The sequence below is a fragment of the Zea mays genome, chromosome 5 (assembly GCF_902167145.1).
Source record: "Zea mays cultivar B73 chromosome 5, Zm-B73-REFERENCE-NAM-5.0, whole genome shotgun sequence".
Lineage (NCBI taxonomy): Eukaryota > Viridiplantae > Streptophyta > Magnoliopsida > Poales > Poaceae > Zea > Zea mays.
Window position 1 is genome coordinate 54,632,354 of NC_050100.1, and position 24,438 is coordinate 54,656,791.

Genomic DNA, 24,438 nt, shown 5'->3' on the forward strand with positions numbered 1-24,438 from the left:
CGCTCCTCAGTCGACAGGGCCGAAGTGACCGCAGTCACTTCACCGCTCCACTGACCGACCTGACAGGAAAATAGCGCCACCTACCCTGCTCCGACTGCTATGCCACTCGACAGAGTGAGGCTGACAGCAGCTAAGTCCAGCCTCGAGCGCCATAGGAAGCTCTGCCTCGCCCGACCCCAGAGCTCGGGCTCAACCTCGACACCGGACGACGGACTCCGCCTCGCCCGACCCCAGGGCTCGGACTCAGCCTCGACCTCGGACGACGGACTCCGCCTCGCCCGACCCCAGGGCTCGGACTCAACCTCGACCTCGGATGACGGACTCTGCCTCGCCCGACCCTAGGGCTTGAACTCCACCTCGACCTCGGAAGACGGACTCCGCCTCGCCCGACCCTAGGGCTCGGACTCAACGTCGACCCCAGACGACGGTCTCCGCCTCGCCCGACCCCCAGGCCAGCCTCGACCTCGGAGGAGCCTCCGCCTCGCCCGACCTCGGGCTCGGACCGACCACGTCACAGGGGGGGCATCATTACCCTACCCCTAGCTAGCTTAGGCTACGGGGAACAAGACCAGCGTCCCATCCGGCTCGCCCCGGTAAACAAGTAATGATGGCACCCCGCGTGCTCCATGACGACGGCGGCTCTCAGCCCCTTACGGAAGCAAGGAGACATCAGCAAGGATCCGACAGCCCCGACAGCTGTACTTCCATGGGGCTCAAGCGCTCCTCCGACGGCCACGACATCACATGAACAGGGCACCAAAACCTCTCCGACAGCCACGACGGCACGTACATAGGGCTCTGGCTCCCCTTTGCTAGACACGTTAGCACATTGCTACACCCCCCATTGTACACCTGGGCCCTCTCCTTACGCCTATAAAAGGAAGGTCCAGGGCTCTCGTACAAAAAGGTTGGCCGCACGGGAGAACGGGCCGACGCGCAAGGCTCACTCTCTCTCTCTCCCACGCGAATGCTTGTAACCCCCTACTGCAAGCGCATCCGCCCTGGGCGCAGGACAACACGAAGGCCACGATTTCCCCTTACTGTTTCTCCCCCCTTTGTGTTCCGTCTCGCGCCGACCCATCTGAGCTGGGACACGCAGCGACAATTTACTCGTCGGTCCAGGGACCCCCCAGGGTCGAAACACCGACAAAACTACTACTATATTTTCCTCTTTTAGTGGAAGGGCTTGTTAAGTGATATACATCAAATGCTGAATCAGGATCTGATGTTGATGATTTTGGTGCATCATTTGTTCATAGGGTAAGAGTGAGGAGACAACCTCCAAGTTCACGCTGCAAAAGAAAACAAATATAATGTTGGCTGACTGTGCAATTAAAATCCGACAGGTTTTCGTTGGTGCGTTCAGCAAGAGAAAGCAAATATGCCCTTGGGGTCCTCCAACCCTGCCCAGACCATAGCCGGAGATGCGACTACTGTCATCGATGGTGACTTCCGCCAAACCAAAAAGTTCAGATCATCACATTTAACTCCATGGTATACCAAAAACTTTAATGCATCATACTTCTTCTTGGTTGTCTATACCAAAATCTCGCTACATGAAAGTATTTATTCTCACCGTCTTAGCATGAAAGTATTTATTATGTGTACTTTAAAATGAATAAAATAGTAGTGAAAGCATTGGGTCAAAATGACTTTGTTAGAATTCAATAATTCAAGCAAAAAACACGGTATAGAAATCGCAGTGCATATGCATAGAAAAGGATGATGACATTATCTAACAACAACAATGCCCAACAAGGGACAGAAAGAGTCACCAACTGCATTTGACATTATCTTAAATTAGAAATTTTAACAATTACATTAATAGGGCAAGAAGCACACAACAAACCAGTTCGAGAGAAAGCAATGTTTGCTTACCTGAACCACTAAAGGACCGTGATCCAATCAACACAACCTTTCTGTTGAGTAGCTTCTGGCTATCAGTCTTGCCAACTAAACAATCATGCCAGAAGATATTTGATGACTTTGGCATGGTGGATGATATTTTCAAAGCTTTTCCCTCAACTACAGTGTCCAGTTATATCATTAAGAAATTTCAAAGCCCATCAATTCGTAGATTCTCTTCTTTATTAATATCAGCTCTTTATTCAACATTTTATAAACAATAAAAGAACACATTGCCACGAGCAATTTGAACAAATGAATTGGGAAGTGCTTTCTAATTCCCCGAGTCAAAAGCTACAATAGTAAGTAGGAGTAGAAAAGCATGGGGTTAGCTGGTTAGGTCCTAATCAGACAAACAGATCTATCATTGAGGAAAATATCCAATTAGTAGTTTCAGAGAATTCGTTCATTCCAAATGGGCTCCAACACTGCTAGACAGATGAAAATTTCTTTCATTGCAATAGTAAATACTAAAGGAGATGTTAAGAAGCTTTATAAAATAATATTGATCTGTTTGTAACTGTCCTGTTTGATAGGTTGGGTTTTGCTTGTTGACTACCTGTAATGAATCAGTGGTTAGCAGCTTCTGTTGTTTTATCCAAGGTTTTCAGTTAAGTGCAGAAACTACACTTATTTTTTCGATCAAACAAGCATTTGTAAGCTACCAGCTCCTGGCTTCAGCTTCAACCATGCACAAATCTCTGTCCACAAAATTCAACTACTTGGTTGGGCCAACAATTGTAAGTTACTAGATCCTTCTATTTTGCTTGAGAAACTTTGATCTTGGTTCAAATATCAATGTCATTCCAAAAGAGAGTAAATCGCTAACAAGAAGTTTATTGGTTCCTTTATTAAACCATTCCTTTCATTTTTTAAACGAACAGTAATTCATGTTGTTTGCTGATAGGTTGGTCGCATTATTATGGCAGGGGTTGTGGGGCAATGGAAATAAGTCATTTGAAACAACAAGAACAAATAGGTTTTATGTGGTGCATGTTAGTTGAGAAATGCTACTTGAAAATTTTATAGGAATCCAGAATCCTAAATCCAAATTGTATATTTAATAATTAGAAGCAGTTTCTCTTGGTTAATTTGTTCTGCTACAACTATTATCATGAAATCCTTAAAAAATATGAAACTATTATCCATTGTTGGTTGTCCATATATCTTGAGTCTAAGTTGTTGTCTTTCCTTAGTGCATTTTCCAGGTGAGAAGCTAATTTAACGTAGAGTTTTCTATTGAGAACTGAGTGTAGCTTGCATTTTATTTCGACTGTTGGAGGAGTTAGAACTAAGTGCAGCTTGCATATATCTTGGAGCTCTGACATAAGATTAGTAACACTGATTGCTTTGTTTGGCCATTGGTCGATGTTCAAATATATTTGTACCTTATGCAATGTGTACCTGAGTAATATCTCATTTGTTTGTTTGCATGAGCGAATCAAACCATATAGTATACGAGCTTTGGATTAGTAACACTAATACTTCCCTTTGATATGCTTATTATGTTTAGTGCGCGTGTCGTCCAGCGACGAGTCGTGTCACAGCTGGCCGCCTCCGCCGTGAATGTCGTTAATTTATTCTGCATTGCAGACTGGAGAGACCATAGAGCCGTCACCGCCGTGAAGGACCAGGGGCAGTGCGGCAGCTGCTGGGCCTTCTCGGCAGTGGGCACGGTATCATTTCCTTGCTTGTTTTACAAGATCCATTTTGATGGCGGCCATGTAGTCTTAGCTGAGTGATAAATCCAAGAACCGAGTTGGTTCAGGTCCACGTGAAAGGGATCCTGTTGCGATGTTGGTCCTTACTCTGGTCACAACACAGGTCTGGTCAATTACAAAGGTTCTGCTTGCTGTTGCTTTTCCTGCATGTTAATAATTTGAGTTTACCAAAGATTCTTTATGATGTTCGGTTTGCATTTTGATCATTAACCATGCAGAGTAAATAAGCTAATAAAAAAGGTGTGCCTGGCGGAACAATAACCTAAACAACAAACAGAGAATAGTGAACCAGAAGTCACTGATGGATCACAAGTATAGCAATGGGTAAGATAATTTGAAACACAGAAGTAATATGTTAGCATTTTCAAGTAAATAAGTTAGTCGTTTCAAACAAATTGCACTGCTCTTATGCTAGACTACAGTAAGAAGCCTTTCGGAGCCTTTTGCAACTAAAACTGAATAAACATATCTTTTGGCACATTTTTCACAAGATACCCTATTTGTATTTTGTATACTGATGGTGTCTCTGATCTATTGTGCAATGTCGTTCTTCCTAGGAACATGTCTGCCAACAATACTGAAGTTGTAATTATTCAGTTCATGTAGAAGATAAGAACTTTATGTTCAGCTAAAAGGAGTACACATCTTTTAGAATTGGTTATCGACACTGGTTGCATAAAACACCAACTAGAAGGCGCATACTATTTAGATATTTTAAGGTTAATAATTGAGCCATCTTAGTAACGATTAGAGGATAGGTAAATGACCATGCGATGCAATTGTCGTTATGGCTTAGCATTTTTTGTGTCCTTAATTCTCCAACTTTCTTTTGTCGTGTGCAGATTACCACATTCAATATTTTCTTACTTGTCCTTGAATCTGGACACCGGGCACAGAGCTGATCGAGAGCCATGGGACATGGACCAGCTAGCGAGGACGACGACGATAGAGATGATGGATCGGCAAGCAAAGCAAGCCACACACAGCTGATGAGGTGCTCTTGCTCTGCTCTGGCCATGCATGTATTTCTCCACTCCTCAGTGCAGTACGTACCTGCTATGCCCGGTCGGCCGGCGGCCCTATCTAATTCTGAAGCATGCATGCTGCAGCTGGTAATAGTGACGTTACAGCCCATCGCTTGAGGTGAACTAAATCTGATGTGGTGAAGTTGCTCGCTCATAGAATTCCAGTGTTTGCTGCAGAACTGGATGGCCAAAAGACCAAGGTGTACAACTGTACATACAAGGACCACATAATCATTTTCACAATTGAATATTAGAACATACACTGCTGATTGTTAGCTTTTGCTTACCATCTTATTGGTTTAATATCATCAATATACTACTAAGCCTCTGCCTTTTAACCTTCTCTTTAAACATGCAGGACTCAGGTGGGAGACTTCAAAAGCATGTACTGCTAAAGCGTGACAATGGAGATGTCGTGAGCTTCTCAAGTCTGTCCATTTCGGACACCTGATAGCTAGATGGACCTATCTGCCGGCATCACCAGGCCAGCGCACCAAATAAACGAGCCCTAAGTCAAGTAGTACGGTCGGAGCAGCCCTTGCACCCACTAAAAAAGTAATTGCACGGACAATGAAAGGGAACAATCGTTGGGGGATTTGGAGAAAGAGTTGGAGGCAAAAGTGTCGGACACCCAGTGTGCTGCTGCTGAAATTCAGGATCTATCGAAACAAGTGGATGCTCAGCCGGTGAATGTGAAGGATGTGGATAGAATGCGTAGGGAGATGCAGGCTATTGAAGATGACATTGCCAACACCGAGAAGGGGAAAGCAGCACTGGAGGATAAGTTCTGGGAAGTTGAAGCTAAGCTGGTTACCAAGCTTGAGGAGCTTGAGAGGCATGCTCATCAGTGCAACCAGGCCCTCAAAAAGTACGAACATGCCGCAACATCTCCTATATTTTCTAAATTTTATTTCTCCATTTTATTAGAAATTTCCTATAGGTACACCTAAGAACAAAAAAAGCAAACAAGTTTGAAATGTTAATTTTTTACTGTGGTTCTGCTGTTTGTATTTGCTTCAAATGAGTAAGGTTTGTTAGTTCTGTTTGTATTATGTGCTCATTTTCACACTTCTGGGCCACTTTTTAGGTTGAAACCTACTGTTGCTTTTCAGTACATGATAGATTCGAAAGGATCTTCTCCTACTGAGATGCTAGGTACTGGTTACAAAACAGTACTAAAACCTGCACTTCTGGCTCATGCTGAGGAGAACAAAAGGATATGTCTCTCAAATCTGGAAAACTTAAATGATCTACAGAAGCAGTTGCAAGGAAATGCGAAGGTTCTAGAGGAGGAAAGGAATAATATTTTTAGTCTCCAGGCAAAAAATGACGAAGTCAGTCCATCTTTTCAAGCACTACATTACATTTTATAGCCTATAGAGTAAATGTGATCTGAATTTTTTTTTGTCCTTACTCTTCTATTTGTATGCTATCTCTGAAATTACTTGCAGTTGTGTTGTGCAGTAGTAGGATTTTTTTAGGTTCTGGAAGGTTAGGGTGAGTTGGCTCGGGTTTCGTCGGTGATCTTGTTTTCTCACGCATGGCTTGTGGTTGCAGAGATAGACTTCCACGAACTGATCGAGATCCCACACGGCGACCGACGGCGGTACCACGACGACGTATCTGTCAGACTCAAACGGGCTGTACCTGCACATGACATACGGCTTAGAGCAGTGCAGTTGCCTTCTTTCTTTGTTCACCTACATTTTCTTGTTCTTTATTGAATTGGATTTGACTGACTTTAAGGCTTCAACAGTTATAATTATACGAATTCTACATACTAATTCGAATTAGCCAATAAATTAGCTATCATCTTTTCAATATAAATTATTGCAATATCAATGAATTGCAAAAATGCAATATTCAATAAGTAAAAAACAATACTAGACCGATTCCTGTGGATCACTATAGAATCTTCTGGAAGCAAGCTAGGCTACCTTCTGGCTGGGCAGGATCTGAAGGTCATGCGTGTAAATAGGTCGGCCATACTAGATTATATGGTTCTGTTGCAACGCACGGACACTCACCTAGTTAATCTATATGATCATATATGGCCGAGCGACCCGAATTTTTTGCATTTTAACCCTTCATCGAAAACAATATCACGTTTGGACCCTAGAAAATTTTAATGTCATTTTTGGACCCTTTGCTCGGCGCCATAGCCTATGGCGCCGAGGTAACACAGCTCGGCGCCATAGGATATGGCGCCGAGGTAGGTGCTGCGCTGGACCAAACGGACGACGTGGCGCCGACGTGGTACCGAGCTCGGCGCCATAGATCTTGGCGCCGAGCTCAATTCTGTACACAAAGGTCGTCTAGCTCAGTTGGTAGAGTGTAAGGCTCTTAACCTTGTGGTTGTGGGTTCGAGCCCCACGGTGGGTGTTTTTTTTGTATTTGTCACTGATTTGTTTTTTGTTGTCCAGATTTTTTGTTTATGTCGCTGATTTGTCCGTCCAAATTTATTTGTCATCCAGTTTTTTTTTTGTGACTGATTTGTCTATTCATCCAGATATTTTTTTTGTTTATTCGGTAAAAAGAAGCACAGATATTCATGAATTGACTATCCTATACGATGGCCTATTTGGAATGCAAGATTATTATATAAATTAATACATGAATTTTGTAGTCTCACCGGTTTGATTTTATACAAAAGCACGTGAAGAAAAAAACTATTGTCATATTCCTGTGTTAGGATCAGTACACATGCATCTGGAAATTATTACTCTCATACAGCTTTTTCTCTTTTCTAGATGGGATTTGCACCTAATAATTTCTATATGTGGGGTAACCGAATATTTATGTGGATTCGTTAGCAACGTGGCTTGAAAGATTTTGAGTGAACAAAATATTTTTCTTGGAGTTGGTTTTCAATATTCGAAAAGGTAAAAAATAAAAGGCCTATATGTCGAGTCCTAATCCTAACACAGGAATATGGGAATAGTTTTTTTTCTTCACGTGCTTTTGTATAAAATCAAATTGGTAAGACTACAAAATTCATGTATTGATTTATATAATAATCCTGCATTCCAAATAGGCCATCGTGCGTTTTTTCCCACTTAACCATCGTGCAAAGGTTGAACGGCACTAGCCACCAGTAGAATTAGTTTCAAAGCTTGGATCTTAATTCCTTCAAGTCTATCAGAAGTGTCGGTGATGTGATTTATTTAACGTTTCTTCTTTTTGAACTAGAAAGTTTATATATAACACACATTTGAATTTCGTCAGAATAGTAACTATGCTGGCACAGATTTTTAAAATGTCTAGTTTCCAATATAAATCAGCGCACGTTTCATCATCTAGTCCTGGGAACAATAATGTGGACGACAAAAAAAACAAATCAGTGACAAAATAAAAAGTATTGAACGCCCATCATGGGGCTTCAACCCATGACCACAAGGTTAAGAGTCCTACACTATACCAACTGAGCTAGACAGACTTTATGATTATATAACCAAGCTCGGCGCCATAGATCTTGGCGCCGAGCTTGGTGCCACATCGGCGCCACGACGTTCGGGTTGTGCCAACGCAGCACGTACCTCGGCGCCATAGCCTATGGCGCCGAGCTGTGTTACCTCGGCGCCATAGGTTATGGCGCCGAGCAAAGGGTCCAAAAATGACATTAAAATTTTTTAGGGTCCAAACGTGATATTGTTTTCGATGAAGGGTTAAAATGCAAAAAATTCGGCCGAGCGGCATGCATGCATTGCCCTTGCATGCAGCCATGCAGGAGGATGGGTGGTGTGTGTGCGGGAGATAAAGATGAATCCTTTTTCCTTTGAGTAATCCACTTTGACCGGATCGGCGAACCCATGAACGTCTCCCGAGTTTTTTTTCAACCGCAGAAAATTCCATACCACTTTTCTTTAATCTTTTTCGAGAAACGAATGAAGAACAATAAATCCATCCTACTTAAAAATGCATACCACGTTTGCGTAGAGGGCAAATCGAAGACTGTCGCGTAGGACAGTTCGGCTAGGCCGGTAACCTGCCGACTTGATGGAGAGTTGATGCAGATCTGATCGAGCAACAACGTCGAGGTAGAGCGTGCTGATAACGTGTTGAGAACTACGTTACCACGGATCACCAGATCCGCTCTCTTCCCTCCCGTCAGCAGTAGAGGCGCAAGAAGCTGTAAAGAACCCGTCTCCCTTCCCATAAGCACGACAGAGGAAACACACGAGACACAAGATATAGGGTTGGGCCTCTGGCCTCTTTCTGATCTCTGTCTTATAAGGGGGTGTACATGTTCCTATATAAAGATCTGAGACCCTTCAAGGGTAAAGCAGATATTTGCTCACATAACCCTAATTAGGGTTACTTAACAACAGTAACATTGCTGCACTGCTACGCCTCTGGCCTCTGGGCGCCGTAAAAAAAAGTACTTATCCCTAACGCACAAGCCGTTTTCGTTCCACGGAAATAGGACTAATAGTTAGCAGTCCTTTCATTAATAATTAACAAATGTATTAGTAGATATATTTAGATTACTAAGGTTATTATTAGCTACCAGTCAATGAGTCAACTGAATGCACACCCTAGTCTATACGCGGACAGCTTTTTGTTCGTGCAAGGAACGGCTCGGTGGTTGCAAGGACATCGATCGCTTGCTGCTGCACTGCACCCTGCACGTACGCCTCCCCAGCCAACTCAGACCCGTCCAGACAACAATCTGCAGTCTGCACACAAACACTGGACAGAACATAGGATGAGAAGCGTTGTCAACACACAGACAGCGCGGCGCGCGGCGGTGGTGCCACATCAGCTGCCAGCCCGTCCACGCTAGCGAGACCCTGTGGCGCCGAGCGGCGTCACGGCACATGACGCCCAACAAGCCCTGTTCAGTTATAAGGGATGGAATCCCGCAATAGATTTAATATAGATCTGGATTAGATAAATCTATACCTCACATCTAATCATATAGTGGGATTAAGTCCATTATTTAATCAATGTATCTCTCAAAACTAGTTATTCTTTTATCCATGTATTCTAATATAAACTTGTGTAATATCTTCGTAGATTTGTTCCATACCTAACGAGATATGGATAGAACCTATATCTTCCATAGTTTAAATTTTTTTCAAACTCTTGGATTATAATTTATGATGGATTTTATCGAATAAAAATTCTGAGTGTGTTTGGTTTATTTTGGAGCATGGTTTATGACATGGATTTATTTCCAATTAATATTAATTCAGAGTTGGATTGGTGGAAACAAATAAGACTAAGGTCTAAAACTAGAAATAATTGCTTTAGAGTATTAAATATAAAATATCTTCGTAAAAAGGTCAAAATGAAAAAAAAATCGGCCAAGACACCGATGGACGCCAGCGTGCTGTACGAGATGGGTGCCAAGCTGCTCGACCACGCCGAGGACACGGCGCTCCGCCGCGGAGCAGCTTGACGACCCAGCCTAAGACCATCTCCAGCAATAGTCTCTAAATTTTACCTTTTAAAAATATTCTTTATCTTTTGCATATCACTCTAAAAATTTCGTCATCTATATCTTCATTCTCTTCAGTAACGTTCTCTATATCTCATTTCTATATATTTTTATTTTTCATTTTATCAACTGTATTAATTAAAATCATTGTTCTATCGTCCTCTCCATATAGGTCTCATCCATCTAGAGCCCGCCTCGTACTACTCCCACCTTGCTGTCCCGCAGCTTCAAAGTGATAGAGAAGCCTCTAAACATAGCGGATGAGAGACGAACTGTAAATTTTACTGTTTCATTTAGCGGATGTTGCTGGAGGGGTACCAAATACTGCTATACTCTAAATATGTCGGACAGAACTCTTTACAGAACCTTGTTGGAGAGAGCCTCACGGCCTAGGAAGCGGCGGCGGGTGGCTAGCTGCCTCTAAAAATATCCAAGCTTTCGCAACACTTCAATCCGGGTGATAAAACACCTAAAAAGCACATGAATTCTTTTGATAAAGGATGTTGCACACAAAATGTTACGAAATTTAGGTGATACAGGCTAACACCCATTGTATGCTACCACACAGATCTGCAAACTTTGGATACGAGGCTTGTTCAGTTACAAGATATGGAATCCCACAATGAATTTAATACAGATCAGCAAACTTTGGATACGAGGCAGACAAAACGCTCGCTAAGGCCTTGTTCGGTTATTCCTATTACCCATGGATTGGATGGGATTGGAAAAAATTAAGAAGGAGTTTGACTTACTTGGAATTTAAACCCACTCAATCCCACTCAATCCACATGGATTGAGAGCTAACCGAACAAGCCCTAAGTAGACGCCCCTGGACCCTTGTATGCTACTATTTTGACCCTACAAATTTCCTGAGGGCAATCCTATTTAGTATGAAATCCTTTTAGAAGTATCTAGTGGGTTAATTAAAAAAAATACAAGAGAGTATATTCTCTCATAGGTGTATGGTATATTTAGTCATTTCTAGATGATTCTCTATATACATTTTTTTAGGAATGTATCATATATGATTATCCATCGTCTTCTCATTTCTCATTATTTTTATTTGGTTTGTGGAATAGAATATGTTGATCCATCAACATCTCATTTTTTATAGTTAGTTAGTACTAATATGAGGAATGAGGTCATCCCACCAAATTTGAGAAAAAAAACTCATGATACACCACCCTAAATTGCAAATTGTATAGAGTGATTCCTCGAACCGAACACCCCCATAGTTTTTTAGCTATCACTTATACATAAAAAATTGAACCATAATAGTTGTATCATGTCATTTCTTGTCTTGTACATGAAAACCGATCCATATCCATGTACGTGAAAACCGATCCATATCCATTAATCCATGGTCTCAGGTTGCACGTGCCCTGACGAGGAACTGAACCTCCTCTCGATACGTTACGGTCAAGTACGGTTCCGTAAAGCTTTTCGCAAAGATAATTAGTTACATCGAAGTTTGGCATTGTTGCATAAACATAACCGCTGTTCATAATCATGTCCATGATAATGCAAACATGTGAAACAGAAGACAAGTAAACCGATTCTGAGCTAAGCTCACCAGATTGAAACTTCTACATATTATACAAGTTCTACAAAAAAAAACATGGTTGATCAGTGATCACCATACATAATGCCATCTAGCTGTGTGCCTGTGCCACAAGACAGCAGCATCAAGTTGTCCACGTACCGTACATCAAAAGATTAAACTATATACAGTGCAGTCTTTTGTTTTCCTAACATATTGCAAGTCTTGAACTTCTGAGAATACATATAAAATTTGCTACTCATTCCACAACAGTAGTAGCTTATGAATTGTAATTATCTGGTAAAAAAGGCCAAACAAACGGCAATAAAAATGAACATATCACTACCCCTTTTCTACACAAAGCGAGCAAACCAGTCGATGCCATTTCATCTTCCAAGTCCGCCAGGTAGCTGCCAGAAGATTCAGTATGCCCAGCATTCATTCTTCTAGTTCTTCTGAAGACGGCAATCAAACTTCAGGTTGCATAAGAAGCCGCATCTAATTTGCAAGGAACATGACTACAAACCATTCCAGAACTCAAACTGAGCGGCTGACCAAAGAAAGCTCATGTATTTCTGTAAGCATCCACTCTTCTCCAGTTTGTCCACCAAGCACTATCGCCTTTGTTCCTCCAACAACACAGGTGCTGTGGCCCCAGGCGAAACGGGGAGGACGACCAGGAATATTCAATATTCTCCAGGTCGGCTTTTCTTCAGTTGGATCCAACAGATAAAGCTGTGACGCTGAGTGAAGACCTGCCACTGAGCCGCCAAATATCAAAATTCTTCCGCCTGGCAGGCTCACAGCAACATGATCGAGGCGAGGAGGTGGGCCTGCACCAGCTGGATTTCCAGCCCCAGGCATTCCACTACCAGTGAGGCATCGCCAGCAAAACTCTTCTTCACTCAAGTCCATTGTGTACACATCACTAGACCGGAGCCGCAGAGGGCCGCTCTTAGCAAGACCACCAAACATCAGGATCTTCCTGCCACCATAAACAGACATTGAGTGCCCCAGCCTAGAAGGTGGTTTCCAGGATGCAGGAACTTCTCTCCAAACTGGCCTATCCATGGCTACATCAAGAAGATATGTGTCACTGAGGAGTACACCTGAATCAGCACAGCCACCAGAAACAACCAACTTCGTTCCATCCAAAGTGCAGGAGCTGTGCCATGAACGTGGAACTGGGGGTGCAACTCCAGGTATCTCACGCCAGGTTGGTTGTTTTGCATCCAAATCCAGCATGAATACATCGTTAAGCAGACCCTGCCTTCCACACCCACCAAAAACAACCAACCAGGAGCCATTTAAGCATGATAGAGTATGGCCCCAGCGACCTGGAGGAGCTGCACTCACATCGATATGCCTCCACTCTGGATTGCTAGCGTTTAAATCTAATACAAATGTGTCATTCATCGGTTGCATGTTAACACCTTCCCCACCAAAGAGAACAACACGATTCCCTACAGCACAGGCACTGAAATTGCATCGAGATGGTTCCACTGCACCCCCAACTGTCAATTTCCTCCAGGCAACAGCTTCCAGGGTTGTCAGTTCTCTTGCCAGCCGACCCCAACCCAGCCTTCTTGCGGCAGGCACTGTCTCAAGAGCTCGAGTGGTCTCACTACCCCAAGCGTTCTGGCAAACCATTCTCCAGAGATCTTCATTTCTTGTCAAATCATACAATCGCCTGCACACAGAGCTCACAGATGCTATATCTCTTGGTGACAATCTTGACAGTATACTTTGGCAAAGCACTTCATCCGTTAATTGGAAGAGACTAGAATATTCCCGGCAGAAATTGCTGTGCTCTGGCCTCGTAGAAATGGGTCGAAATGTGTTATCTAGAGCAAACCGTGTTGACCTCACTGGTTCCTTTGTCATTGAACAGGGCAATGGTCCCAAATCAACATTAGCATCAGTGAAGAATTGAATGCCCATATAATGGGTTATGGTTTCATCATCTCCATAAATAGGGGTCAGATGCAATCTGTTCATCACTGGAGATCCATCTTTTCTGAAATTTAGTAAATCACCACGGAACTCAATGCCATTGTCTATGCATCTTCGAATCTCTGAAACCAGTGCAGCATCAACTAGGGGGTGCCTCCTTCGAGCGAATGGCCCTCTGCACTGCAGAAATCGGCTGAAAGAAAGAAGAAATAGCACAGTAAATTGAGTAATAAATAAATTGCATAGCTTATATTGTATTATTGTGGCATCAAGCGAAAGGGCCTCTAGCTAAGTTGGTTATGTGGTCTGAGTAGAACTCCTTAGGTTCTGAGTTCGACTCCTCGTGAGAGCGAATTTCAGGTCGTGGTTAAAAAATCTTCTCGTTTGTCACACACCAAAGCACGGGGCTAAGGCCCGGCCCCGGTTGCAGTCGTTCTCGCATGGGCTACAGTGCCGGTGACGCTGTTTATGGGTGGGGAAGGGGTTCAAGGGTTTTCTTGACATGCGTGAGAAGGTCTTCTTCTTAATATAATATCGAGGGGGCGGTCTTACCCCCGTAGGTCGATAATAATTCAGGAAAATAAGGGAACAAGAGAAGAGGTGAGATACATGTAGACAGGATCTGCAAACCACAAATCAAAGTACACCATTCCAAATTATAAGGTAATTTGGCTTTTCTAGATACATAGCTTTTGCTGTCGTATTCTATATCTAGATATAGTAAAAGCAATGTATCTTGAAAAGCCAAAACGTCCTAGAATTTGGAACGGAGGGTGTACCATATATCGTAAGCACTGCCAATAGAACTAAGGTAGTAAGGTTGTCTGGCAGCCTATGTTGGCTTGCATTGCTTGCAAGGTTGGACTCTGCCATTCTGAGCCCTTCGTGCTCAGTGGTGTGGGTTGGGAGAGTCACTTCCAATACTCAAAATCACAACAACAGATGCTTAAAGCCTATTAGCTAACAAAGAACTATCGACTCTACGTGGCAGAGATGAGTCCTTGGAACCAAATGAAAATTATGTGTAACGAATTGAAAGGAAAGCATATGGGATAAAATAGCAGTAACGAGTTCATGCCAAACACCTCAGTGCGGTAACCTGTGGCTTCCTCGAAGTGCGGTTGAAGTAGATGATGGGCCAGTCGGGCTCGAGCGCATCAACGATGACCACCGCGCACAGCCTAGACGTGCACATGCCTTCAGTGCAGAGGTGGTGGGTTTAAGCTTGGCTAGAAGGATGCATTGCTGTCTCAGAGAGTGGGTCGGATGCTGACAAGTGGACGGGACAAGGGTACAGTGTCCGTCAACCGACTTCCCGTACTCTGGAAAGAAAACAGTCCAGGGATCTACACTGTTGGATACATGAACTGGCTGAGATGCAATTATGTTCGTCTGGTTGCTTGCTGCCTGTAGTATTCACTCGTGCATCGCACATACCAGCTGAGCTACCTAGAGAGCTGTGGTGTGTTCACAAACAGCTTTTATACCATCTAAATGAACAAAAAGTCGATGGGATGCTCAAAGTAGAAAAGGTATGTCAGTATGTCACTACTTTCCATTTGGCTGAAAGTGCAAGTGTACAGAAAAACAAAACACCTATCATTCTAACAGTAGTTCTAATACTCAAATTGCAAAAACAGGAACTCATGACAAAACAGAAAAAAGGGGAATAGTCCGTTCTCGCTGAAATGGAAGAGCATTATAAGTTTATAACAGCTAAAGCAAGAACCTTCCACCATCCAGTGTAAGCTCGCTTATAGACAAACAGTGCTAGTGTGAAAGACTTTTCTAGCAGCTAGTATAACATAAAAATCAAGCACCTCTCATGCTAATCACATTTCTAATACTCAAAATCACCAAACAGGAAACCATGACCTCAAGATGAAACAGAGAAAATGTAATACTACGTTTTTGCTAAATTGACCTCTCATGCTAAATTGATGCCACTTGCACCTAAAATAGAAAATGGATTCCACTTGCTATTTCACTGAAAGGAGGAGCATTATAACAGCTGAATAAAGAACATTTTCAGTCTGCTCACTAATACAAAAACAGCACTAGCTGGGAAGGCTTTTCTAGCAGCTATGTAACAGTAAAACCAAACAACTACAATTCTACCCACATTTCTAATAGTCAAAATCGCCAAAGATTTAGCCTTGAATAGGAGTGCATGGAAAACAGCTATTCACGTGCCTGAACCTTGACTTGTGAGTTGTGACTTCGGTTGGGTTTCAACTCTATCCTACCCCAACTTGCTTGGAACTCAAAGGTTTTGTTGTTGCTGCTGCTGCTGTTGTTCTAATAGTCATAATCGCCAAAAACAAGAACCCATGATGAAACAGAAAAAAAAAGTAACACTACGTTTTTGGTGAAATGGATGCCACTCCACCTAATAATAGCAAATGGAATCCACTTACTATTTCGCTGAAAGGAATAGCAGCTAAATTAAGAATCTTCCGGTCTAAGCTCGCTTCTAATACACAAACAGCACTAGCAGGAAACAATTTTCTAGCAGCTAATGAACTGAGGAGTAGAGAGGGATCCTAAAATACCAAAATGATGTCACTATCTTCCAGTTCAATATAAGTGTGTTCTAATAGCAAACCCAGATAATTTCTAATAATAGTTAAATTACAAAAACAAAAAACAAAAAACAGATAAGCAATACTACATTTAGCTCAATCCTATGAGTATTCCATCCCCTAAACTGAGCAACACCACTCTAAGCTCATTTCCAATACTAAAGGATTCTTGTAACATAGCTAACAAAAGAAATAACAGTAATCTCTGCTCTGAGTGGCAGTGTCATGTACGGCCGCCCCTACGTCAGGCAACGGCGTACCCGTGACATACGGCGTGCGCGTGAGCGCGCTGAACACGCCCAAGAGGCAACAACCGCAGGTTCCAATGGATAAGATCGGGAAATCACCACTACGAGCGTCGGCCAGCAGCAGATCAGGGCGCAGGAATAGCTGCAGTTGCTAGTAGCTAGAAAATTGGAGGTTTGTTTAGAAGATAAGCTCACGGCCAGCAACAGATCAGAGCTGGCCGCTGCTAGCAAATAGGGATAAGTTGTTAAGAAGTTGTTTAGGAAGATAAGTATAGACAAGAAATAGGAGTTGGTTTGGCTGGCCTGGCTATATATAAAGCAGGCGGTTCTTTTAATAAAGCAAGCAGGAATTATATCCCAAATCTCTCCTTCTCTGTTAAGCCTACGGTTGAGGGGAATAACCTCACCGGAGAAGACGGCCGACGGCTACGAGCTGCGTAGCCGCGGTCCGGCCACCCAAGGGCTCGACGCCCTTGACAACTTGGTATCGCGATCCCGGCGATCCTCTCCCACTCGCTCCAATCTTTCATCCACAGCCGCTGCAACCCACACCAGCCCTCCACCTTCACCCCAATCTTCCACCGACTCAGCCCTGCAACCAGCCACCATGGCCGAGCCGTCCATGCAGGACGTGATGGAGATGCTTAGGGCCATCACCACCAAGATGTCCACCATGGAGGCTGACATGGCCGCCATGAAGGAAAAGTCGGCGTCGACGTCGGATTACGGCGCCGGGGGACGCGCAGAGATGCCGCGCGATCTGGATCGCCCACCTAAATTTCAGAAGCTGGACTTCCCACGCTACGACGGCAAGTCCGATCCTATGCTCTTCCTCAACAAGTGTGAGTCGTATTTCCGCCAGCAGCGCACCATGGGGGAGGAGCGCGTTTGGATGGCCTCATACAACCTGGAGGATGTCGCGCAGCTGTGGTACATCCAACTCCAGGAGGACGAGGGCACGCCAACCTGGGGACGGTTCAGGGACCTCCTCAACTTACGGTTTGGACCTCCCCTCCGATCGGCCCCGCTGTTCGAGCTCGCAGAATGCAGGCGCACAGGGACCGTGGAAGAGTATGCAAATCGATTCCAGGCCCTTCTCCCTCGCGCCGGTCGTCTCGACGAACACCAGCGCGTCCAGCTCTTCACCGGCGGCTTGCTGCCACCACTCAGCCATGCCGTTCGCATCCACAACCCGGAGTCGCTCGCATCAGCCATGAGCCTGGCGCGCCAAGTGGAGTTGATGGAGGCCGACCGGCTGGTGCAGCCTGCACCTCGGGCGCCCCCGCGCGGTCTGCTGTCCGCACCGGCGCCACGTCCAGCGCTTCCAGCACCCCAGCAGCCGCTGGCGCTCCCTGCACCACCGAGGGCCACCCAGCAGGGCCGTGGCGAGGACAATCAACGGCGCCTCACCCCCGACGAGATGGCGGAGCGGCGCCGCATGGGCCTCTGTTTTAACTGCAATGAAAAGTACACGCGTGGCCACAACCGGTTTTGCAGACGTATTTTTTTCATGGAGGGCGTGGAGATTGAAGACACTAACGACGAGCCTCCGGACGCTGACGGTGAGGCCCCCTGTTTCTCCCTGCAGGCCCTGGCCGGGGTGCCTGTGGCTGACACCATGCAGATCGCCGTCGCGCTTGGTGCCGCCTCGCTGGTCGCCCTCCTCGATTCCGGCAGCACCCACAACTTCATATCCGAGGCGGCGGCGCGGCGCACGGGTCTGCCCCTTCACCAGCGGCCACGTCTCACCGCCATGGTCGCCAACGGCGAGCGCGTCACCTGCGCCGGGGTCCTCCGTGACGCCCCCCTCACCATCGACGGTACCCCGTTCCCGGCCGATCTCTACGTCATGCCGCTCGCTGGGTACGATGTCGTCCTCGGCACACGGTGGCTGGGCGCGCTGGGTCCTATTGTGTGGGACCTGGGCAGCCGGCGCATGAAGTTCCAATTCCAGGGGCGCCCGATATGCTGGACCGGCGTCTCGGCTGCCAGTCCCACAGCAATCAGCGCCACGGTGGCGAGCGAGCAGTTCCTCGACGCACTCCTGGACTCCTTCAGTTCCGTCTTCGCCGAGCCGATCGGTCTGCCACCGCAGCGCGCCCACGACCACCGCATCACCCTGACGCCGGGCGCGCAGCCTGTGGCAGTCCGGCCATACCGGTACCCGGCTGCCCACAAAGACGAGCTGGAACGCCAGTGCGCCGCCATGATGGAGCAAGGGATCGTACGCCGCAGCGACTCGCCCTTCTCGTCGCCGGTCCTCCTCGTCAAGAAGCCCGACGGGTCCTGGCGCTTTTGCGTTGATTACCGCGCCCTCAACGCGCTCACGGTGAAGGACGCCTTTCCCATTCCCGTGGTCGCCAAAAACAAGAACCCATGATGAAACAGAAAAAAAAAGTAACACTACGTTTTTGGTGAAATGGATGCCACTCCACCTAATAATAGCAAATGAAATCCACTTACTATTTCGCTGAAAGGAATAGCAGCTAAATTAAGAATCTTCCGGTCTAAGCTCGCTTCTAATACACAAACAGCACTAGCAGGAAACAATTTTCTAGCAGCTAATGAACTGAGGAGTAGAGAGGGATCCTAAAATACCAAAATGATGTCACTATCTTCCAGTTCAATATAAGTGTGTTCTAATAGCAAACCCAGATAATTTCTAATAATAGTTAAATTACAAAAACAAAAAACAAAAAACAGATAAGCAATACTACATTTAGCTCAATCCTATGAGTATTCCATCCCCTAAACTGAGCAACACCACTCTAAGCTCATTTCCAATACTAAAGGATTCTTGTAACATAGCTAACAAAAGAAATAACAGTAATCTCTGCTCTGAGTGGCAGTGTCATGTACGGCCGCCCCTACGTCAGGCAACGGCGTACCCGTGACATACGGCGTGCGCGTGAGCGCGCTGAACACGCCCAAGAGGCAACAACCGCAGGTTCCAATGGATAAGATCGGGAAATCACCACTACGAGCGTCGGCCAGCAGCAGATCAGGGCGCAGGAATAGCTGCAGTTGCTAGTAGCTAGAAAATTGGAGGTTTGTTTAGAAGATAAGCTCACGGCCAGCAACAGATCAGAGCTGGCCGCTGCTAGCAAATAGGGATAAGTTGTTAAGAAGTTGTTTAGGAAGATAAGTATAGAGAAGAAATAGGAGTTGGTTTGGCTGGCCTGGCTATATATAAAGCAGGCGGTTCTTTTAATAAAGCAAGCAGGAATTATATCCCAAATCTCTCCTTCTCTGTTAAGCCTACGGTTGAGGGGAATAACCTCACCGGAGAAGACGGCCGACGGCTACGAGCTGCGTAGCCGCGGTCCGGCCACCCAAGGGCTCGACGCCCTTGACAGGCAGTGTGGCACAGACCCATCCTTGCAGCCAAATCAAATTTTAGTGAAATTTTTTTAGAGGAAAACACCTGAGATAAGGCAGAAATGATCAGTTCCTGCTAAAAACCTATTATTCTAACCGCACTTCTAACTCAATCACCAACACCGAAACCATGACAAAAACAAACAAAAAAGGTAATAGTGCATTTTGCCTCCTTGCACCTAACAATAGCAAAATGATGCCAATCGTGTTCTAACAACTAAAATGAGCACCTCCCAATATCATCTCTTACTAAAAATCATGGTTATTAAAGTGTCGTTTAAGCGATATTTAAACGGTAAAACGTTATTGGAATGTAGAATGTCCATACGTTTCGACCAGATCTCGTAGAACGTCCGTGAAACGCATTTAAACGTCCGTTTCACATTGTTTAAGCGTTTTGGGACGTTTAAGGCGCGTTTTGAACGTTTTAGACTATTGGGCCTCTCAAAGGCCCATCCTGTCCTTCTCCAGCGCCACCCGCTCCATCGATTCCACCGTCCAGCGCTGCCCGCTCCAGCATTACCCTCCTCCAGTGCCGCTTCTCTCCTCCCTCCTCCAGTGCTTCCACCCATTGACCGCCGCCAGCAGCCAGCTGGTCCCAGGTCAAGACGCAAGTCGCCAACAGTCAGTGAATCACCAGTTCACCACTTCATTGCCCCCCTGCTCCTCTATTTGGTAAGTGATCTGGGTTTGAGGTCAAGCACCTGTGTGTCATCCTGCTCAGCTGTTCCTCTATAATCTATTTGCACTCAGCACTTGCTGATCTGCTCGCACTCAATGTTTCAGGTTCGCATTCCGAACTTGATCCATTTCCTTTTATGCTATTTGTTTTGTGAACTCAAGTACTCAACTTATGAGTATGAACATATCCTATCCTGTCGTTTTATGTCAAATCTGAAAAGATGTTTCAACATTTAAAGGTAGCTCCTAACATTTTATCGTTTTACCACTTCAATAACCATGCTTAAAATCATGACAACAACAGATGCTTACAACACATAGCTAACTAAAGAACTAAGGTAGTATTTGGTTGAGAGACATCATGGGACGACATGGTTCTGTCTCAAACAATAGCAAGAGGACGTCACTTGATATTTCACAGAAAGGAAGTGTATTCTAACAGCTAAAATGAGCGCCTCCCGAACTCAGCTCTCTTACTCAAAATCATGACAGCAACAGATACTTGCAACACATAGTTAACTAAAGAACTAAGGTAGCCACATGAGATGGGGATGGTTCTGTCTCAGTATTTGGAGACAAGATTATCACATCTGTTGTTTGGTTAAGGCAGGCTGATGCTTCGCCAGGAACCACTCAAACACACTCGCCAACACTCTCGGTGAAAGGTAGAAGAAGCACAGTAGACACGATGTTTCTGGTGACGAAGTCGCTTGTATTTTGGCTACTTTATTCACTGGACTTGGCAAAGAAGACATGGAGAGTATAGAGCTACTTATAGATATGGAGCTCGCCTCCATGCCAGCCTTCGTGCCAAGATTCATGGGACTCATGGCAGCAATCACCGTGATCCACTTCCTCATTCGAACGACATGGCTTCCACCATGTGAATCGGCGCCACGCACACCACTCCATCCAATAAACCTGGACTCTTTCCTGACTAGCACCAATCAGCCTAAGCCAATTCACTTGCATACAACCATGCAGATGACACGATTTCGGCGCGGCACATGGACACACACACACACACACACCATGGACATTATGTGTCGTGGTTTATTTTCTAACGGTGACGGGATGGCTCTATTTTCTGTTTGATTTTGTGACACTAAAAGTGGGATGAAGCCATTGACATGTAGGGCTCACCATCCATCAGATGTTTTTTTCTTTCTTTTTTCCTTTTCTTTTTCTTCTTCCTTATCCTTTCTTCTTCCGTCGCGGAGTTGCACCTCCATTGTCGTCCATGACTCCCACTCCTCCAAGCCCCAGCACTCACGGCTGGCTCCTCACGACCCCATGGCCGAGCCTCGCCCCGACGACCATTGCCAGTGCCAGCACCAACGGCCGGCGATCCCATGTGCTCGCGGCTTGATCTCCCCATCGGGGCCCGTACAGCCGGTTCTCGCAGGTCATCTTCTTCCCTGAGCACTAAACTGGCCTCCCCCACACAGGCGGCACTCGCAGGTCTTCTTCCCCCGCTCTTTTTCTTCTCTGTATGCTTGGCCGAATCAGCCCTTGTCCTAGGTGGGACGGACAAGTCCATAAAAAATTTAGGGACAGGCAAGGTGCAAATCTACAAGGTATATTCCTGGTGGGATGATCATATCTCTAGTTGACTCTGAACAGAAAACAAGATTGAAGTGGGATATCCGGATATCCCACCTCGTCCTGTCCCATCCCTAGAACCAACCACCATCTAATGGTAATAATAAGCTTAACTCGATTCTATGTGGCACGGACCAAACCTTCTGACCCAAATGAAACTGGTGTGTGACCAGTTTGAAATGGGAGACTATTCTAACAGCTTAAATGAGAGCCTAAGCTGGTTTCTAAGAAACAAAATCATTACCGCAGATGTTTACAACGAACTATATAGCTAACAAAAGAAGTAACAGTAAGTTCTGTATGATCCTTAGTGGCAAAGAGCAATCCTTGCCACCAAATGAAACTGATTGAGTGACGAAATGAAATGAAAGCGTACATGGGATAAGGTAGCACCAACCAGTTCCTGCCGAGGACCTCCTCGGCGCGGTAGCCCGTGGCCTCCTCGAAGCCGCGGTTGACGTAGATGATGGGGCAATCGGGCTCGAGCGCGTCGGTGACGACTAGCCCGCAGGGCCCGGAGGAGCGCAGCATGCCTTCAATCGCGAACGTGAACATCCCACCGCCGCCCCCGGCGTCGCCACCTCCACCCTCGCCTCCCCGCTCCTCCTCCTCCTCCTCCTGCTCCTCATAGCCGGCGTCGACGCTGCCGGCGCCGTCGGACTCGCTGTCCCACTCCATGGTGGTGCCGCCTAGGACGGAACCCTAGCTCCGGATCCGGGCTCCCCACCGGGACGCGGTCAGCCCATGGATACCACGCGCGCTAGGCGTGGCGCAGTGCCTAGGGTTTGGTTGGCCTGGCCTGGCCTGGCCCTGGATTGGGTTTTGGGCGGAGGGCGGAGGCAGACGCGAGCGGAATCGGCGGAGGTCGTAGGTTAGAGCTTGGGTTGGAATTGTGGCCGGCCATCAACCGCCTCGCCCGTGTAATGGAAGAAGTTTTTTTTCGGGAAATTTGGATCCATACCATTAAAAGATCACCACTTTGGATACATACCATTACTATCTCACTTACATGTGGGTCCACATGAGTCAATGACATGTGGGGTCCATGGTATATATCTAAAGTTTGGATCTTTTAATGGTATAGATCCAATTGTTCCTTTTTTTCTATTTTGGCATTCAAAACTAAACGCTTCTCTCTGATCGTACTCTTTATTTTAGATTATTTATTTATAGGCAACGACTGCTATGCAATCAGTTTTTCTGAGCAAGTGTACAAGCAAACCATATAATCCATTAGATCATGATCAAATCATAGATCGCATTTAACACTTAAACCCTTCCATCACCAGTTCAATAATCAGGCCCGTGCCAGAGGGTGTGCAGGCTGTGCACTGGAACAGGGCCCCTAAATATTTAGGGACGTGTAAATTTGCAGTACATTTATATAATAGTCTATTTTTGTATTATATGAAAGCACAAGTTGTTTTGGTTCCACGTTATCTTCACATTTCAATTCAAAAAAATGTTAACATTATGTCGGATCACTTTGCTAATTAGGGATGTAGATCGAGCTAACAGTTAACTGTTAAAATTAGCTGAAGACATCCAAACAGTATAGCTAATAGTTCAACTATTAACCTCTTTTTAGTAAATCTCTACTACTTATTAAGTTAGCAATAGTAGTCTGCATTTTTGTGTTCTGTCATTCTCTATTTTTGTATTATATGAAAGCACAAGTTGTTTTGGTTCCACGTTATCTTCACATTTCAATTCAAAAAAATGTTAACATTATGTCGGATCACTTTGCTAATTAGGGATGTATGAATGCACTAGATCGAGCTAACAGTTAACTGTTAAAATTCTACTACTTATTAAGGGCCTGTTTGTTTACCCCTCAGTTTATATAATCTTGATTAAATAATCCTAAGAGGCAAACAAACAGTCCAGCTTATTTGCCCAGATTATATAATCTAACCCCTTGGATTATGATAATCCATAAGCAAGTGAGGAGGTGCTTATTCAGATTATTTTTTCCCACTTCCCCACTACCCTTTCAAGTTTTCTAGAAATTACCCACCAATGCCATTATAATCCACCGAATCGTTTTTGCGCCTATCCGGCATCCAGCGACCAACAAATCCAGCATAATTCCTCCTCGACTCCTCCTAACCCTAGCCGCCAGGCTCCAGGTGCCATTGTCTGGTTCGACCTAGTACAAATATAGAGGGCATTCTTGTCTTCCTCATACAAAAGAATCCTATTAACAACTCAAATAATCTGGGTAAACAAACAGGACTATTCAGATTATATAATCCAGATTATATAATCCAGATTATATAATCCTCTAAAAATAATCCAGATTATATAATCCATGAGGTAAACAAACAGGCCCTAAGTTAGCAATAGTAGCCTGCATTTTTGTG

The 24,438-nt window shown here is 45.1% G+C and overlaps 1 protein-coding gene and 1 pseudogene across 2 annotated transcripts; one reads left to right on the plus strand and one right to left on the minus strand.

The window, feature by feature from the left end:
• Positions 1-4,528, plus strand: part of LOC103628206 (phosphatidylinositol/phosphatidylcholine transfer protein SFH6-like) — a 94,282-nt pseudogene extending 89,754 nt beyond the window's left edge.
• A 7,095-nt stretch (positions 4,529-11,623) lies between these two features.
• On the minus strand, positions 11,624-23,009 carry LOC103626364 (adagio-like protein 1). 2 transcript variants are annotated; one of them, XM_020538383.3, is made up of 2 exons: positions 22,452-23,009; positions 11,624-13,777 (listed from the first exon to the last, which is right to left on the minus strand). In XM_020538383.3, the coding sequence occupies exons 1-2, from the start codon at positions 22,751-22,753 to the stop codon at positions 12,169-12,171; spliced, it is 1,911 nt and encodes a 636-aa protein (XP_020393972.1). In that variant the 5' UTR covers positions 22,754-23,009; the 3' UTR covers positions 11,624-12,168. The 2 variants fall into 2 exon arrangements, with proteins under 2 accessions (XP_020393972.1, XP_008644992.1); XM_008646770.4 differs by having other exon boundaries at positions 11,631-13,777; positions 22,473-23,009.
• Positions 23,010-24,438: the final 1,429 nt, after the last annotated feature.